Genomic DNA, 19,567 nt, shown 5'->3' with positions numbered 1-19,567 from the left:
TTTCAATTGAAGGGAAATATCCCAGAGATTCATTGCCAGTCTGCAAAGAGGGTAGGAAAGGGTACCTCCTTGCTTGTTTATGTACCACATAACTGTGGTATTGTCTGTCTATATTAGTAGATGGCCCTGATGCATGAACTTTTCGAAGGCCTTGATTGCATGTATCACTGCCAGCATTTCTTTTTGGTTGATGTGCAGGTGCTTTTCTTTTTGTGTCCATTGTCCTTGAATGCAACTGCCCTCCATGTGCGCCCCCCATCCATGGTCTGAGGCGTCTGTTGTTATGGTTTGACTTGTAGGAGGCTTGCTGAAAGGCAGACCTTTGTTTATCTGGTTTGCTTGGGCCCACCACAGAAATTCCTTTTGAAGACATGGAATGAGTGGGATCAATGCTTCCAGCCTGTGGCTGTGTTGAAACCATAGACTTTTTAGATACCATTGTGGTTTCCTCATATGCAGCCTTGCGTGTGGAATCAGAAGAATGCAAGATGCCATGAAACCCAGGGCCTGCAGGATTTTCCTTGCAGTCATCTGGGTGTGTGTTGCTAATTTTCTGAAGTATTCTGGTAATTGTTTTTGCTTTTCTTTTGTCATAAACGCCATCTGGGTGTTTGTGTCCAGTGTGGCACCCAGGAAAGGTATTTGTTGGGATGGTACCAGACTTGATTTCTGAATATTGACTGTGTATCCCAAGGCCTGCAGTAGGTGAATGACATAGCCCAAGTTTTTTAACAAGGCTTGTTGGCTGTCCGCTTGTATAAGGCAGTCGTCCAGGTAAGGGTATATTTGTATCCCCTGAAATCTGCAATGTGCAATTACTGATGCCAGGCATTTCGTGAACACTCTGGGTGCAGTAGATAAGCCAAAGGGCAATGCTGAGAATTGATAATGCTCTGAGCCTGCAAGAAATCTGAGGTATCTTCTGCAACTTTGTCTGATTGGGACATGCAGGTATGCCTCCTTGAGGTCCAGAGTTACCAGCCAAGACCCCTTGCCCAGCATGGGAAGGAGTTGCTGTAAAGTCAGCATTTTGAATTTTGGCACAATAAGGTAAGTATTCAGTGCGGACAAGTCCAGAATGGGTCTCCATTGGTTTTCTTTTCTTGGAACAAGGAACAGTCTTGAATAAAATCCTTGGCCTTGTTCTGCAGAAGGAACCTTTTCTATTGCTCTTATTTGAAGTAGGTTGGTTATTTGTTTGAGTGCCTCTGCCCTTTGATTTGGTGGCAGGTTTGGCCTGCCATGTCTTGTTGGTAGTGTATGAAAATGGAATCTGTATCCTTTGTCTATTATGTCCAGTATCCATTTGTCCTTTGTAATATTGTGCCAATTTTGTGAGAATAAAGATAATTTTCCGCCCAAAGGTGCTTCTAATTGAGCCCTGGATGGCGGAGTCAAAGTCAAGTCATTGAGGTTGTCCCTGCGGAGCAGTGGAAGGTCCTGCCCCATCTCTCTGGTTCGGAGGTTGCCATTGACGTCCTCTGTAGGAGCCTCGAGTTTGCCCTCTACCTCTGCCACGTCTGTTTTTGCCTCTTTGAAATTTGTCTGTGTCTGGAAAGGACCAGTGCTTAGAAGGCCAATTCCTGCTGAATCTTGGAGGCTGTACCTGGAGGAAATATTTGACTGTTTGCACTGATTTTGCCTTTTCCTCTATTTTCTTTAAAACCTCTTGTGCAGTAGCACCAAATAGCTTATGTTTCTCTAGTGGTGCGTCCAAAAGCTTAATTTTCACATGGTCTGGCAATGTTTGTTCCTTTAACCAAGCATGTCTGCGTATGACCGCACCTGTCATTGCTGCTCTACATGAAGCTTCCAATGCATCATATCCACACTGTAGGAAATGGTTGCTAACCTGCTGAGTGTTATAAATCAATTCCTGTAACTCCTTTCTATCCAATGGTTCAGGGGAAGCCAATTTCTTTTGCAAGTTATCCAACATGTATGCCCGATACTGAATCATATGAAATTGACAATTCAATGCTCGCATAGAAAGGGTGGAAAATGTATATACTTTCTTGCCCCACCTTTCTAAAGCCCTAGAATCTCTTTCCGAAGGAAGTGGGTTCTTAGCAGTAGTGGAGGAAACCCCTTTAGGCCCCTGAGAAATAGTTTCAGGGTCAGCAGTATGGCCCTTGTACAGAAATTGATGCGAGTCTGGGACCCTGTAGTACCTGTCTGGCTTGACAGGAGCAGGGGGGAGGGAGTCAGGGGAAACACTAGATTCTAAGTACACATCATCTAAAACATTTAAAACAGGAGGAATAGCTAAGGGTCTATGCTGAGGTAGCTTTAAAAATTCCCTTAACCTTTTCCTAGAATCTGAGTATTCTTGGCCTTGCCATTTGAAGTGTTCCCTCATGGAATGAAGTGTTTCCCTAAAGGAAAACTCCTCAGGAGGAGAAGCAGAGGGAATGGATTCTTCCGCATCAGAATCCTCATAGGCCGGGAAGGCCTCCTCCTGGTAGTCTGAATGTGCAGAATCACCTGAGGCCTCATCGGAGGACTGGGGATCTACCTGCTCAACCCTAGGCCTCTTGACAGGAGGTGGCTGAGAGCCTCTATCTGGATGTGGCTGAGAACCCCTAATTAAAGAAATAAGGTCCTCAGCTAAACTCAAAATTTGAGAACCAGAAGTGGATCCCAGAGAAACAGATCTTGGAGGGAGAGACTTAGCCTGTTTGGCAGCCTTAGCAAGTGTGTAGGCCTTAATGGACATAGACACTGGAGGCCTGGCAGCCCCACGTGCTGGAGTAGTCTTATCCACTGAAATGGTGTTAGAAATATCCTGGGCTTCGGTCTCAGAGGGGAGAACAGAAACCGGCACCGAGCTGGCCTCCGGTACCGAAGTAACCAGTGGGGCGGTGTCGTCAGTCTGTAGCGGTTGTGAAACTGGCTCAGAAGAGACTGAGACACTCGTGGTAGGCCTAAGCGTGGTGTCAGCCGAGACCGCGGGTGGCGGTCCTTATCCTTCCGTTTTTTAGGTAAATGTGCAGTCGGAAGCTCCGACGGCATGATATAACAGAAATCTTCCCCAAAATAATCCTGTGCAAACTCTGACCGACGCCTAAGAGTGCATTTATTGAAAGAAGCACAGGCTGTACAGGCCGAGACGTTGTGTTCTGGGCCTAGGCAGGGTAAGCAGTAAGAGTGGAAACCCTTATGAGGTATTTGTTTCCCACAAGTTAAACAATTATTAACTTTTACAGTTTTATCTGACATCGGCTGAGGCAAGAAAAGGTCCCCAATGGGGTACTTAGCTTTTTTGAAGACTTCAGTAGTTGAAAACACAGGAGCTGGTCGACCGGCACTTGTGAACTGCTTCTGCTTCGGGCGCCGCACGGCAAGAAAGACTGAAGAAGATGGCGTCGGCTGACGTTTTTATACCCCAGGTGCTCTGAAGTCGGGGAAAGGGCGACATCAGCCGACGCCGGACCCAGACTTTGGAATCCGGCCGACCGCAGGGCTGCCTGAGGCAGGACAACCCATATGTCAGGACTGCAGTTGCATCCTTGAAGGACATCCATCTTTTAAGCAAAACCCAACATGGCTTTCGACCTAGCCACAGCACAGCTACAGCCCTATTATCCTTTACAGACACTGTGAACAAGGCCAGAGATGCAGGATGCTATACAGCTACAGTATTCTTTGAGCTCTCCAAGGCCTTTGACACAGTGTCTCACCCCTTACTACTGAATATACTGTCTAACTTAGGCTTCTCACAACACAGTCAAATGGTTTCAGAGCTACCTCAAGGATCATAAACAAGTAGTGAAATGCTGCAATGAACTCTTATCCTTTCTCCACAACCCTGCTGGACTCCCTTCAAGGCTCCATCCTCGGACCCCTACTCCAACATTTTCACAAACAACCTTCACACTGCCACTCACCCTGGAACTCTCACTATGCTGAGGATTCCACCATAATCTGTACCTTTCAATCACTACCAGAACTGCTTTCAAAAACTCAACAGTCCTTTACTGCAGTCGAAATCCTGGCCGATAAACGCCCAACTGTTTCTTAATCCAAAGAAGACTAAACTAGTGCTCTTTAACCCCCAAAACACTTCCCCGGTCACTGATCATTTCAACATCCTTGCATCTGATAACACTGTCATAGAACAGACCCAAACTTCTAGGAGTTATCATTGACAATAAATTTTCATTTGACCCCCCCACCACCATATACAGCAAAATATCAACAAAAGTCATCAAAAACCATGAGTCTTTTATGGAAACAAACAGTTCTTTACTACAGCAACCAAAACCACTCTTGCAAAAACATTTTTACTTCCCTCCCTTTTTTACAGTGCCCCTATCCTAACTTACAAACTTCTACCATAAGCAATATGGAAGTGTGCTACAACAAAGTTGCAAGGTTTGCCACAAACACTAAATATCACACACACCACTATAAACCACTATTAGAACTAAACTGGCTTGAACTCCCCAACCAAGTTGCCTTTATTCAGCTATCCACCTTGCACAACCTTATTTTCAAGTCTTCTGCCTGCCCTGCACTAGCCAATCTAGTGACACCTTACACACCAAATAGATCCCTATGATAAGACAAAAAAACAAAACTCTTAGCTAAGTCAAAACCTACAAGAAAACCAGGTCATTCTCTATATTCATATGCTGTCCATATTCTATGGAATTCACTACCTCTAGCTACCAGGTCTATGCCTAGCCTAACCCACTTCAAAGCCTCTTTAAAAAGTCATCTCAAAAATACATGGCTCTGCTCTTGCATAAAGCTTACCTAATGCTCAGCTCTTCCTCTTCTTCCACACAAGCATCATCCTCCTCTTCCATCACATTTCATCCCTTCATAGTCTGCAAGATCCCAAGGCTCTCCTACCTTCTCCTCTGTTTCTATACCATATCCCTAAGATACTGCTCAGGATGCAATGCCTCTATTCCTAACTTTCTCATTATCTTTCTGTATCACTAACTTTCTGGCTATTTTCCTAACTGAAACCAACATTCTATTTTTTCATGTACTAGAACAGTCAGTGTCATACATTGCACTACCTACATACTATTTTTGTACAGGTCTACCGTACTTTGTCGAAGTGCCATAATATTGAATCCCATTTTGTCGATGCTGAAAATATCGACGCTCACTTCATCTAAGCATGGGAGCTACAAAGATCTCCCCAGGGTAAGTAGCCATTGTGCGAGACAGTGAACTTTGCCCTTTTCCCAGCTGTAGTGCAATCTCAGAACTGGTATATTTAGTTAGGGGTGTGTGGAAGACACAGCCCCCCTCAACTTGGATGGGTTAGGGATGGCACGGTTTGGGTTTTCTTTCTTTTTGGGTAAGTGGTTTCTTACCTTGGGAAGATCTTTGTAGTTCTGGTGGTTTGATGAAGTGGACTTCAATATTTTCAGTGCTGACAAAATGGGATTCAATATTATGGCATTTCGATAAATTGTGGTACACACATTTTTGTGCACTATCTACTCATAGGCTATGTATATGGTGAGACTGACTATAATTGTATTGTATTATACTGTATTTGTATTGTAGTGTGTGCGGAGCTTTTCTCCCCGGGCCTCTGGTGAAAATAGGTTCTGTAGACCCAATCAGACCACTCCAGTAAACAAATTTCAAATCAATAAATTTTTTAACCCTAGTGTCACCAGGAAACTCTAATGAGGAAGATGTATCAGACTGTGAAGTGAAATCATTTTAATTTGGGCACTATCACAAACAGGTTTAGGAAAGAAAGATTCAGGACCGGTACCAAACTATTTTCTCTCCTTGGGACTAAAAACATGAATAAAAACTTTCACAACCTGGAAAGGAGGATCGGATTTTAATCGTACCCTGTCTGGCACAAAATGTGATGAATGACAAATGGAAATAGAGTCTGGTCTGGTGGAAGAGGAATTAGCACTGAGAGGAAATTCCTTCTTTCCAAGGATATCTGTAACCTTGATGAATGAAGAAGCCATTTCTCCAAAACTATCTGTTGCCAAAGAGAATGAAGATTCAGACTTTCTGGAAGGGAAAAGGGGCTTGTCGGGGTGGAAGTTGGGGACAAGGTCTCTTGAATAGTCTGAGTAGTTGGACTCTCCTTGGTTTTGGGATGTTTCTGAATTCGTTTTGGAACGCCATTGCCATTTATTCTTAAACATCTGCTTATCTACATTTAAGTGCACTTTGATGGCTCGAATAAAAATGATGGACTTCCTATGAGATTCTGACTGCATCTTTCCTGTCTTCGTCTTTGTGTGTTCAATTCGTTTTTTGGGCAGAATCCGTGTTTTCCGCCCAAGGGTTGGCATGGGCACTTCTGAGAGTTCATTCTACAATCGAGTAGTGTGGGTTTGGTTCTGAGTTTGCTGTTTGGAAACAGTAACCTGCGTCTAATAAGCACAGTCTCGGGTGCACAACATTTCAAAATCTCTGTTACACTGCGGTACTACCGTAGCACTGCTACCAAAGGGGTATTACTAGTGGCATTTTTTCCTTCCTGCTGGGAGGCTTATACCCCCCATCCCCTAAAGACTACTTCAAGGATCCTTGTAATTTAAATATGGAAAGTTTGCAGCAGCCAAAAAGCAGTATGTTTTTGGGAGGTGCAAGAAAACTGAATTACATAGAGAAAACATGTAGAGACAAGAATTCACAAGGCCCACAGAGTTGGAACTTCAAAGCTTTGGTGCTGTGAGGCGGAAACCTTTACTGACTAAGCCTTATTGCCCACCAAACAGTCCAACAGGACAAGATATTGGACTCAGCGTGGTGGATCATGACAAGACATTTTTCATGTCAATGATCTTGTGTCAAACTTTTCTTTTAAATCTTTAATATGACTGTGACATTTTAGTGTATGGACAATTTTAGTGGCACAACATCTGTAAGTAAATAAATATTTTTGGATGCAGTCCTCAAAAAGCACTGAGTTACCTGGATCAGACTTAGAAAACCATATCACTGCTTGGCCTGCAATCTTGAATATATGGCTTACTTAGGCTTTTCCCTGTGCATGCCAGTAACAAGGCCATTCGAATGCACAACTGATGCATATCTTTGCAATCATTCAATTTCTACCAGATATGGCAGCTTTCTTGTAGTGTAGTGTTTACTCTCAAAAAATGACAATAGGCTCAAGTTTGACTTCAGTACAGGAGAGGATGTTGAACTACTGCTGAAAAACATGTTGGTGATGGACTACACAGGAAAAGGGCAGAACAATATACAGATAATTGCAATAATAGAACAGACATGATACTTAAGTCCTCTAAGCATACTTCTCAAACTTTTAGAGCAAGAAATCTGGACAAAGCCAAATATATTGGGGTGACATAGGCCCAAAACTAGGGAAACTTTTTAAATATTGCTCTTATAAACTTTGAAAGTTGATAGAACAACAAATATTGCATTAGCATGGATTTTTCTGAATATGAAGTCTGAAACTCAAATGTCTGCCATTATTTTCTGACTTCAGTCCTCAATGGTTTGCCAGTGATTTGCCAGAAAACACAATTTTATGAGAAATAGACCAACAATATGAGGCAATGATCTGAACATTCTGTGAAAATCTGGACAGTTGAGAGGTATGCTTCTAAGTTAAAAGCATAACTTAATTTAATGTGAAATCTACACTTATGAAAAAGCAAATAAAATATATTTAATTAGAGTGATACAGAAGTTTTATACCATACACTTCTCAGAACAAATTAGTTAGGTTGTAAATGGCTTTTATTCTGTATCAATGTTACTATTAAATTAAAAATTTTAACACTATTTAATCAATGGTTTACTTTTGTATGTTTTCATTATTCCTGACATGTTATGCCATTTCGTATGAAGATAGCTATAACTTTTCAATGACATAAAATACTTTTAGAAGGCTACCTACTCACAAAAAAGAAACCGTAGTGCACACATTCAGTTTACCTCAACAGCAGTGAGCTGAACAACTGGCCTGATGCCTTGTGGTACCATGTAGAGTTTGGGGGCTCTTTGTGGTGGGACAATTGGTAAATCAGATCCATCAGCCTAAAGAAAGGGAGGGAGAATCAGTAGCATTTAGACATTATGCAGAAGCAAAAACAAAGATTAATTATGTAATATTCTCTATGATGCAGGAACATACCTTTGTCTTCAGTATAAGCTCAGCAGCTACCAGAACATCTCCAGCTTGCTTTGACCCATTTTGCACAGGGTACCAGAGCAATTTAGGAGTTATGTCAGTTGTTCCACTAAGTTTTAGAACAGGAGGGCAGATGCTTCTTCCTAGAAATTCATCTTTACCCTGAAACAAAGGGAAAAGTAAGTGTTAAGAGTAAAGCATGACAAAATACCAGGAATGCAACCAAATAACCAGACATCATACACTTACTACTTGGTCATAATCAAAAAGTTCGATAACCACATCGGGTAAGTTCTTTGCTATTATCTGCGGATCCCCATAGATTTCCAGGTCATTGAATAGAAGCGTTTGGTCCCAAGTTGGGTTCAAAGTGGCATGAACAATCTCAGTTTTTTTACTTTGGTGAAGGAATGACACATAAGCATATGGATCTGAAAAAAAATGAAAGTTCCATTAGAATATTCAAATTAGTTGCCAGTAACAAATCCTTTTACATCCTGTGTCTTACTCAAATTTATTATTTATTTATTTGACATTTGTTAATCAGGTTAGTCCATCTGAGCCAATGGCCCATTTTCGGTGGAGACTAGAGGAGAAAAGCTCCAACATTACAATAAAGAAATACAAAAGACAACACAATTAGGAAGTATACAAAACATGGAGAAAAGTTGCACATTACTAAAAACAGTTACAAACTAGACAGGAATACATAGGCTAAGAAAGCGTGTACAAACATATACTGGAGAAAAGCTCCAGTATTACCAATCAAAAAGTTCCATACTAGGCAAACACAGAAATTAAGGGGATAAAAGATCGACATCAAAAGTTTATCAATAAAAAGGTTACCTAATTGTAAATAATAGATGAAAGTGGAAACAAAGATCCATCATTCCCTTGGTGCCATACTGTTTGGTATTGAAATTCATCAACAGGTAGTTAAATCAGTTGAGAGATTATTGGAGAGATGGAGTAAATAGGGAGAAGAGGACATAGAAGTTTAAGGAGGACCTCTTAAATCTCTTAAAATAATCACCTCTAATCAATTTACCATATAAAGCAGACTACACACTACCCAGTGGGTGAATCACCCTGCTTTAACAGAGCTTCTGCAATGTTAGCAAATGGACACTTTAGTGCAACACACAAAATCTTTAAGCACCCAGCTGTATCATTATATCTTTATTAACACCCATTAGTGGACTGGGTCTTACTAATAAAATAAAAAAATCAACTATTTGTTTGCTGAAATGTGATACCAGATCAATCAATCCTCTAGAAAAAAAAACAAAACAAGAAAATTGGCAAACAGTATCTTTAAAACTACATTTTCATTGCACAAGACTCAAGTGGGCAGGTAATTTTTTTTGTTCAAAACTTAAATCTTGTACACAAATAGTCTGAGAAAACTGCAGAGACTCTCATCAAGTTTAGCTGGCTTAGAAGAGGACCAGTATAATGAAGGTTGGCATGAGTCTTTACATTATAAACACATTTTTACTACAATAGGGTCAAAATGCTCACAATAATTCATTAAGTAAGTTGCGCTTGACTCAAATGAATGTTGTTGGACTATTATTAAGTGAACATTACTTTTCTGTGCAAGTAATGTACTAGCTGATGTTAGACAGACCTCCACTGTAGTGGATACATTCTTGTGAATTTTTTCTCCCAACATCATGCGGCTTCCCCAAATTTCTCAATAGGGCCCAAGCCTGGAAAAGGCCCATTCATTTTGGCCCTTGCCAATGTACATGAAACTCGCCAACCAGATACTCTGTGGAAAGAGAAAGTACAGTTGTGTCTACTTACCACGAGAGCAGATGTTAGAGTGTATTCATTACTGTAATAACTATATGGGTTATTCTTGCTGTGGCAGCCCTTGCCCCCCCCCCTGAAAACTACAGGCTTAACTCCTTCATCCAGGTGTGGTGGATGCCCTGCACCTAACATTAGATGCCTGGGTACAAGGGTCATTGGCCAGCACAATCTAACAAGTCTTTTTTCTCCCCAAAAAACAGGAGGAACCTCCAAGGTGGAGCTCCAGGCCCAGAGCACAAGGTGCCTAAAGGTTCCCAGTGGACATAGGGAGGGACCCTAGAGACCTTAATGGGGAATGAGAAAGAAAGACAGAGGAAAGGGATAGGGAAGGGATGCTCACCCCAACCTTACAGAATGACAGCGGGGATGGAGAGAGGGAATGAGGATGCAATGCAAAAGTGAAGACACCTAAAACATCTAAATTTATGGTAAATGCACACATTTTCAATGTTCATAGTGCTTCACTGTTGCAGTGATAACTATGTGGGTGGATTCAAAGCTGAGAAAGGGGGATCTGGAAGAGAAGGTTTAAGCAGAAGCTAAAATGTCCTGCAAGACTGCACAATCAAATCCAACCCTGAATTTGGAGAAAATAAGAAGACACTAATGTTTGGTAAACAAGTGACCTCTATGATTTACCTGGTGCAAACCCCTCTAAGAAAAGCACTACCTGCAGCAGTAGGCTTGGAAGAATGATATTTGATATTTTGTGGAATGTGTCATCCATGATGTCAGCAACAAAAGGCAATACAGTTGGAGATCCACTTAGAAATGGTTTATTTGCTGATAGGACTTCCTAGTTTGTTACTTGTGAAGGCTACAGAAGTTGGTTGGACTTTCCAACTGCCATGGTCCTCTCCTGATACTGTCCCAGTCATCTGTGACCATCAAGTGAATGTAGGATACATCTCCCCTCCAATTCTGAGGGTAAAGGAAGAATGCTGGGAGATCAATGTACTGATCTAAAGAAATTTTAGAAACTACATTAAGCATGAAAGAGAGATTAGTCTTGAGGGCAACTTTGTCCTTCTGAGAAATGAAGAGTTCAGTGCAGAAAGGCTTGCAGTTCAGAAAACCCATATAGCAAATGTGATAGCCAAAGAAAAGGCGGTTTTCCAAGAGAGAAGTCAAATGTCAGCTGTAGATGCAGGCTCAAATGGAGGTAGATTAAGTTTTTCCAGAAAAAAAATGAGATCCCAAGGAGGACAGGTAACTCTTCTAGGAGGCCTCAGGTGGATAATATCCTTAAAAACTGCTTATAATACAGGGTTGAGAAAAACAAAGAGGAAGACACATAGGAAAGTAGGTGGAGATGACAAAAGTATGTACTTTAATGAATGACTAAGGCAAATCAGATTGGAATAAATGTGTAAGGAGGTAAGAACATGGTTGATCTTCACTGCACTTGCAGAAAGATTCTGTTGCTGGCACCAAACTGAAAGCTTTTTCCATTATGAAATGTATGACTTTCTGGTATTAGGTTTTCAGTCTTCTTTTAAGATGTCTAGCATATCCTCATACAATGAAAGGCCATGGGGACCAGTTAGTGAATTAGCAAAGCTGTAAGCCTCAATGTGCTGAGATTGGGGTGTATAATGGAATCTCTGTTTAGAATTAGAATCTCTACCTGTTGATGAAGCAACCATGTTTTTTCCTTGCTCAGATTGAGTAGGAGAGAGAACCAATGCTATCTCAGCCAAAGGGGTGCTCTCAATATCACTCTTGTCTCTTCATCTCTGATTTCAGCAGTAACCTGGGAATTTGAGGAATGCATAAAGAAATACACCTGTCCATGGAAAGGAAAAGGCATCCATATGCCAGGCCTTAGGAAGCTTTGCCATGGAGCAGAATTTTTGCAGCAGATTGTTTTGGTCTGAAACAAAAAGGTCTACTTCTGGTACAAATCCAAGAAAGGCAGGAGAAGCTGAATACGTTCTTGTTCAAGGTCCAGCTATTATGTTTAACTTCTGACCTGCTGAGGTGATCTGCTAGAGAATTTTCTCCCAGCAGGTAGGGGTCGAGAAGGCATAGGCCCAAGGCTTGAGTTGTGTCCTACAAAGACAAGGTCAGTGCCTCTCTGCTTGTTTATATGCCACATCACTGTAGTTTTGCCCATCTTTATCAGTTCCTTGAATGATAGGATGCCATTGAGAATGGCCTTCATTTTCTTTAGATTTATAGGTTCATAGGTAGGTACTAGGCTATCGGCCCAAGGGCCTATGCAAGCCTAGTCAACAAGGTTCCCTGGCTTACGCCGCCCAAGAAAGTTATTTTCCTGTTCCACTGACGAGCAGAAACACAGAAGTGATCCCCGGGGTGTATTTCCTATTTCCCATCCACTCATCAAGATTTTTCTTGAAGAGTGCTAATGAAGAACTTTGCTTGACATAGATGGGTAGCCTGTTCCAGAGTATGGGAAGTCTCTGGGATAGGAATCTATCCTTCCAGCATGTCCTGTTTATTGTGGTGACAAGGTTTAGGTCCCTAGAGCGTGTAGCTCGGAGGGATTGGGATTTCTTTAGGTGTAGCATGTCCAACAGCTCTGGGTTTGACATAGCTTTATATGTTAGGCAGAGATCTCCTCAGAGTAGGAGATATGCTACAGAGTAAAGCTGGAGTTTATTTGAGGCGGTCAGTGTAGGGCATTTGTTTGAGTCCAGTAATCTTCTTTGTGAGGTACTTTTGTGGCCTTTCCAGCTGCTGCAGATGTCATGTGAGGTACATTCCAAAAGGGGCGTTGTACTCTATAACGGGTCTAATGAGAGTTTAAAAAAAAAAAAAAAAAGCTTTGTTCCCATTTTCATTGAGCTTGGAGATACTGGAATGTGCTCCCCAAGCTAGGTCTGAGGAAGTTGTGGTTAGTGTCTAATTTGGGTGAGGGACCCTGAATGGTACCCCTAATTTTTGATTGCAAGCAGAGCTCTACCACTTTCAAACAAGGTGAAGTGTAATTTGTTTGAGAGCTGTGTTGCTTCGAAACATTTTTTAAATCCCATTGGATCTTTCTAATGTGAAGCCTGGCTAGGGGGTTATTACAATACATGAGGCCATGTACCCCAAAAGTCTGAGAACCTCCCATGCTGGAATTGCTTTGAGGGATAGAAGAGTTTGGAAGTAGCAGGTCATGAAAGTGACTTTTTCTTCTGGAAGGAAAGCCCTTTGGAGATCTGCGTCCACCAAAGTCTCCAGGAAAAAGAATATTTTGGGATGGAGAGAGAGATTGTACTTCTTTATCTTTAGGGTGTAACCTAGGGAGGAGAAAACTGCCATAGGCAAAGAGCAGAAAGAATCTCCTCCACAAAATCTCATTGCTTCTAAACTAAAGCTTCATAGCCACAATGCAAAGAATGCTTTGCAACTTGAGAGGTAGGGTTGCACATGTCCAGCAATCCTTTGGAGAGAGCGCTGTCATCAATCTCCTCCAGTTTTTCCTTTCATAGCCCAGTAAATTTTTCTGGTACTTAACCATACAGAACTGGCTCTCAAAGCAAGTGTGGTAGAAGTATAAACATTTTTGAAAACTCAGTCCAGGATCCTCCTCCCCTCCTTATCATTTGGAAATGGGTTTGTAAAAGTGCTACCTTTAGTTCTCTTAGGACCCTAGTCACCACTTTAGGATCAACAGTAGGATTCTTAAACCACTACCTCTGAAACTGGAGGAATGGTCAGAGGTTTATGCTCAGGAAGCTTCAAAAGGTCTCTTACCCTTTTCTTAGACTGAGGGTAATCCTCCACTTTCCAGGAAATATTTCCTCATTTTGTGGAGTGTTTTCCCAAAGGTGAAGTCCTCAGATGGTGAGGCTAGGATGTCCTCAGAGTCAGAATCAACATAGGAACTCTCTAGATAACGTGTATACATAAGCCAACTCAATCTCATTTGAATCATAAAAAAAAAAATCTGAGAATTCCTGGTGGGGGGCGGGGGGTCTCTCTGTTTTCCCAGAAACAGAATCTGTAGGGGCAGGACTATGCTTGTCTGGAAGTTACAATCTGAAGGAAATCCTCAGCCAGTTGTAATAGGTCCTGCCGGTAGGCCTGTGGGGGTTGTCACTTTGAAAGGCTGAGGCATGCCAGGAAGATGATTAAAGGTTTGGCCTTAGGCTTGGTCCTGGGTATGGTGTTTGATGTACTGGGACCAGGCTGCATATGGTCAAATTGCAAACCCCTGGAGGTTTGTATAATTCTGCCCTCCCTATCTGTAGCTCCAGTATGGGAGTCAGAAGCAAGAGTTTGCAGAGCGACCTTGGACTCAATCGCCAACCCTTGTCCTTTGGCTTGTGTGGATGTGGAGGGGCTAAGAGGCATGTTGGACTCCAAAGGGTACTCAACAACAGTCCCCAACACTCCCTCAGTCATTGGAAGGGGCTGCAAAGTCATCTCCTGTCCTTTGACAATCACAAGCCTAAGTGCACTGGCCAAAGGTGAGGCTGTGTTGTCTGCGACCCTCATAAGTTTCAATCATTTATCCCTGCATTTACAAGAGGGTTCAAAAACAGACAAACCAGCAGACCCCATAGCATGTGAAGATCCCTGACACCCTTTTTCCTTTTCAAGATACCATGCAAGGAATACGGCCCTATAACTAATTCTGCCTTATTAAAATGAGCACAATGGGGACAATTAGGAGAGTCTTGTTCTGAGCCTAAGCAAAAAAGACAAAGGGAATGATTGCATTGATGTGGAGTATTTTTTGACAATCAAGACAAGTATTTGTCACAGAAGCATCTAATTGAGCAAACAATGAAACAAGGAAGTTTCCCTAATGGGGCACTTAGCTTTAAGATTACCTCTGGTCTTCAAACTAACTGATGCAGACTATAGATGTGGGTGTTTTTGGCTTCACACTTCACAGCAAGAAAGAGCTGTAAGATGGCACTGGCATAAGACTCTTATACCCAGATGTCTTGACATCAGCTGCAGGGTGTTCACAAGTCCTGTAGAGGGGTCAAATTGCTAGTACTTAAGTTGGCCAAGGGCTACTCCAGCAAGAATAACCCATATAGTTATTACTGTAACAGCGAAACACAATGAAGAAAGTGTAAAATCAATCATAATACTTCATGCGATAACCACCCTGTTTTCAACAGCATCCCTGTCAGATCTTTGTCTTCTGAACATCCCACCAGCTTGGGAAGCTCTTCTGACAAGACTAAGACAACTGAAAATTCAAATCCATCTCTGCATGACCTTCGCTACTGCCCTCAGTGACAGAAGCATTTCCAAGACATCACACCTGTCCTTCCTTCAGTTTTTTGTTTCTGCAAATAAAACCTTGACTGACAAGGAACCAAGGAAGCACAAAAAATACCACTCGTTGCAGAATTGTGCTGGGGAAAAAGGAAGCAAAGATGAGTCTGACAGCTGAAATGATCTCAAAGATCTAGTTTGCAACATAAATCATGTAATATCTTGTTTATGATTTACTACAGACGGAGACTGTCTATGCCAGTGGGTCCTTATTTATGTTTTGAGTGATTCCAAATCAAAAGACCTATAAAAGGCATTAGAAATCAAGCCTGCAGGTCCTGCAGGCCTCCTCTCCCAAGGCTATAACTGGCAAATTGAATTATCAGGCTCCAAGACTTAGAAGTCCTTGGTCTAAATTACATACACTAAGTATAGTTTGGGCTAAATTCCTAATAGGCTATCAACAGTTTAACCCCTCTGTGATATCACTGTATGGAAACAGCATTTACTTAGCAACTTATCAAATCTGCTTCAAATAAGAAAAAACATAGCATGGGCTGGCACAAAAGGGCAGTGCTAGCAGCATTATGTCTCAAGGGTCTCCTTGTATCTCAAATTTTTTTAAGAATATCTTCCCATTTTCATGTTAGGTCTGCATCTGACTGCCAAACTGTCTGGTAAATTAATATTATGGAGCAACGTTCATAGTTCAGACCATACAGGTTGCAGAGAAGAATTATCCATGCTGCTCTAAAATGGTTTATCTATTACATGCAGAGTCTGCTCCCAGGGGATGCTTTATAACCATGACAGGTACATGTATCAAAGTAATAGTTATGCAATGTACTTGACTATACGTTACTATTGGCTCCCTATTGAAATGCAGAGTGCTGAGATGTCAAAAAACCCAACAACAAACATGCAGGAGAACAGCGAATCTCCAGCATCGCTCTTCTCCTTTAAATTTACTTTTTGCAGGAAAGCAAGCTCTCTGCAACTCCCCTGATATGGGGGCTTACTACCACATACCACCTGAACTTCTGAGAAGATAGAATATTCCAGAAAAAGGGTCATCTCGGACTTAGTATTAAGTCCATTTTATCAGCCATTGTCTCTATGTTTCAAAATTTGCTCTAATAGGTCCCAATATTTCAGGTAGTTGCTACTGCTACTCAATTATATGCAGCATGTTCGATTTGTTTTTGCAAATCACATCCACAGTTTGTAAATGAAATAGAATTTAGCTACCAAATATATCTGCCAACACTGGGGTAATGTTTCAGTTTTTATTACAATGACACTGTGATTTCTGACACGTGGATAACTAGTAACATTACTTTAGTACATCCTTACACAACAGCAGCTTCACTAGTATTCTCTAAATATGGTATATAAAGAGCACATAAAAATAAAATACTAACAAGACTGAAATATTAATATTTCAACACATTCAATACAGACATGTATAAAATTTAAGCATATTTTGCAGGGTATAACTCCTGACAGGTAAGTATCAAACAGTGTCTTCCTGTATAGTTCGGATTGGTAAATATTACACGTGTTTAAATTGATGACTGAGTGCATGTTACTATTTCTTTAAATATCTGGAATGTAATCTCCATGAGCCCTTTCTGGATCATGAACTTGTCAGTGGCTAAGGGACTTGTGTATTTCAGTGAAACTATGAGCTATAGTGTTTTGGGCCACCCAAGATGATCAGGTTACTGCAGACAGATCAGACAAAGGATAGTTCACTGGATAAAGTAATGAAAAGCCACTTCTGTATTTTAACAAGAAAACCTCATGGACAAAAGCAACCAGAGACATGTCACAGATGACACTACTGGAGAAGAGCAAAGGACATGTAGAAGTGATTATTGTGCATATATGATATATGCCAAAATGATAAGAGATGTGTTTGTAATTTTGCTGTTTATCAATAATGCATTTTTTGTATCGGTATTTTTTACTCTGTCAGAACCTTTTTGCCAACTACTTGTGTATAACTATACTCACATTGTATGTATACACTGTATAATAACTGCTTATTATCCAGTTTTCTCTGTATAACAATATTTTACTGTGGAGCTTTACTCCCTGGGTCTCTGCTGAAAATGGGCTACCCAGCTCATTCGGACTAACCCAGTCAACAAATGAAAAATAAATAAATAAATATGAATTAAAGCCAGATGGATGTCCAGCTGCTGAGATGTTCAGAGATGAAAATAAAATCTGATGCTGGAACTACAGATGCTGAAAACTCAGTGTTTCTTGCCCCAGATGCCTGCTAGGAAGGCTAAATTTGGATAAATGATAAAAAAATAAAAACAAACAAAAAAAAAAAAAAAAAAAAAAAAAAAAAAAAAAAATATATATATATATATATATATATATATACATATATACAAACAAATACACCATAATAGATTATCTGGAAGGGAAGATTTATATTAACGGCAAATGTATGTACGGAGCTCCAAGTAGCAGCTTCTAAAATGTCTTTGGTAGCCACTCCTCATAGGAAAGCTGTAGTGGTGGCTGTAGCTCTTGTGGAATGAGGTCTGACATTTTCAGGAGTTGTCTTTTCCATTTGAGATTGTTGTTTTGAAATTGCTTTTCCCTGCATTCCCTGTGCATATGCTACCAGAAAGCTGGTCAGTTTTCTGTTGGTCTTAGTTCTGTCTATTCTGAGGGAATGTGGGAAATGAATGTGAAGGGCTTGGTTCAATGATACTCTGGAGACCACTTTTTTTTGGCATAAAAGGTAGGGTTAGTTCTCAGAGACTCTGGAAGATAAGGAAGAAAGAAAGGTTGTACTGCCATTAATGCCTGTAACTCAGATACCCTTCTTGCTGAGTGATTGCTAGCTTGGAAAGCAGTTTTCAAGACAAGACTATAAATCTGCTGTCAAAAGGGGAAAAAAAAAGTTTTAACTTCCAGCACAAAGTTGATATGATGTATGTAGGTGTGGGGTTTCCTTGGAGGTTTTTTTTTTTTTTCTCCTCTCAACTGCCTGAGAGTAGAGGATGAGGAGAGAAGACAGGAGGATCCATGTCTTCTTCTGCTGAAATTGATGATGCAATCTTTATGGAGGAGGTAGGACAGCCATTTGTGGAACAATGCTAAGTATTATCCAGGATGTGCTATGTTGTTTGCCAATGATTTTTTTCTCCCTTTTGCTTAACTCAAATGGGGTATCTTTCCACTTGGCTGAATGTCTGAGATAAATCTTATTTTGTTTTATGCAATATTCAAGCAGCTAGCTGCAGTGTTTTTTTCAAGTTTTGGATGTAGATCTTGTAGTTGTTCTGTGTTAGAAGTAAAGGACATAGAGGTAGAGGCCATCAATGTTGCCTCAGATCGGGGGATATGGAGCTATCAGGATTACCCTTGGCTGATCCTCTTTGATCTTCAAGGAAACATCAAAAATGAGAGAATGCAGGTGCTATCAGCTCAGGTTTTCCACAGCTGAAGGAAGTCCACCCCACCTCAAAGTGGGTGGGTATGCTCTTGTGCAGAATTTCTCTTCAATTGGTGGTTGTGTGGGGAACAGCAGGTCTCTCTCTGGTAGTCCCCATTTCTTTGTTTATGGCTTTGAAGATATCTGGATGCAGCATCCATTTGTGAGCATCCGTGGTAGTTCTGCAGGGTGTCTGCTGCTAGTATTTTTTTTTCTGGTACAAATCTGGCCTGAGTTGAAAATGTGAGATTTCAGGCCACATTCTCCCACAGGTCCATTGCCATCCTGCATAGGATATGAGTATATACCCCCCTGTTTTGTGATGTACCACATGACTATTGTCCCGTCCTTATATATCAGTGTGACCTTGCGCTGAAGGGGTCTGAATGCCTGGATGGCATGTTTTTCCTGCCAGCATCTCCTTTAGATTTATGTGTAGATTCAGCCTGGGCTCTGTACTAGTGTGTTGAGAGACCACACATTCAGTACCATATTGCAACTTTTTCTCATGCAGCCTGGGCATGTGGAATCAATATATGCAGGATGCCATGTAACCCAGGGGCTTGCAGGACTTTCCTTGGTCATGAAATAGGACTTTTGTTTTTTTGTTTTTTTCTGTGAAAAAGCCATCTGATATGTTGTATCAGTTCTGCACCCAGAATGTTATCCTTGGGATGGTACTAGTCTTGACTTGCATTTTGACTGTGTTATCCCAAAGGCTTTGCAACAGTTATATGACATTTTAAATCTTTTTGTTTTTTTTGCCTTGTTGTCCGCTTGTATTAGGCAGTGTCGTAGGTATGGTAAATTTGAATTCCTGAAGCCTGCAATGAGCAATTACTGATGCCAGGCATTAAGGGCAATGCTGATGATAATTGATGATCCTGCAAAAGAAATCTGAATCTGCATCTCAATCTGTCATATAGGGACATGCAGGTATGCCTCCTTGAGATCTAGAGTGTCACCCAGCCAACTCCAGAGCATGAGCAAGAGAAGAA

At 41.2% G+C, this 19,567-nt stretch overlaps 1 protein-coding gene across 1 annotated transcript in view; it reads right to left on the bottom strand.

Annotated features, from left to right (window-relative positions):
- Positions 1–19,567, bottom strand: part of LOC122788744 (myoferlin-like) — a gene marked incomplete at its 5' end in the record, with an annotated part of 518,429 nt that overhangs the window by 422,239 nt on the left and 76,623 nt on the right. Inside the window, 3 exon segments of the mRNA XM_044055638.1 lie at positions 7,909–8,010; positions 8,108–8,266; positions 8,354–8,535. Of these exon segments, the coding sequence (XP_043911573.1) occupies positions 7,909–8,010; positions 8,108–8,266; positions 8,354–8,535 (443 nt within the window).

This window comes from Protopterus annectens, chromosome 14.part0 (genome assembly GCF_019279795.1).
Source record: "Protopterus annectens isolate FY-2018-M chromosome 14.part0, PAN1.0, whole genome shotgun sequence".
In the NCBI taxonomy this organism is placed as follows: domain Eukaryota; kingdom Metazoa; phylum Chordata; order Ceratodontiformes; family Protopteridae; genus Protopterus; species Protopterus annectens.
This window is presented reverse-complemented; position numbering and strand designations above follow the sequence as displayed.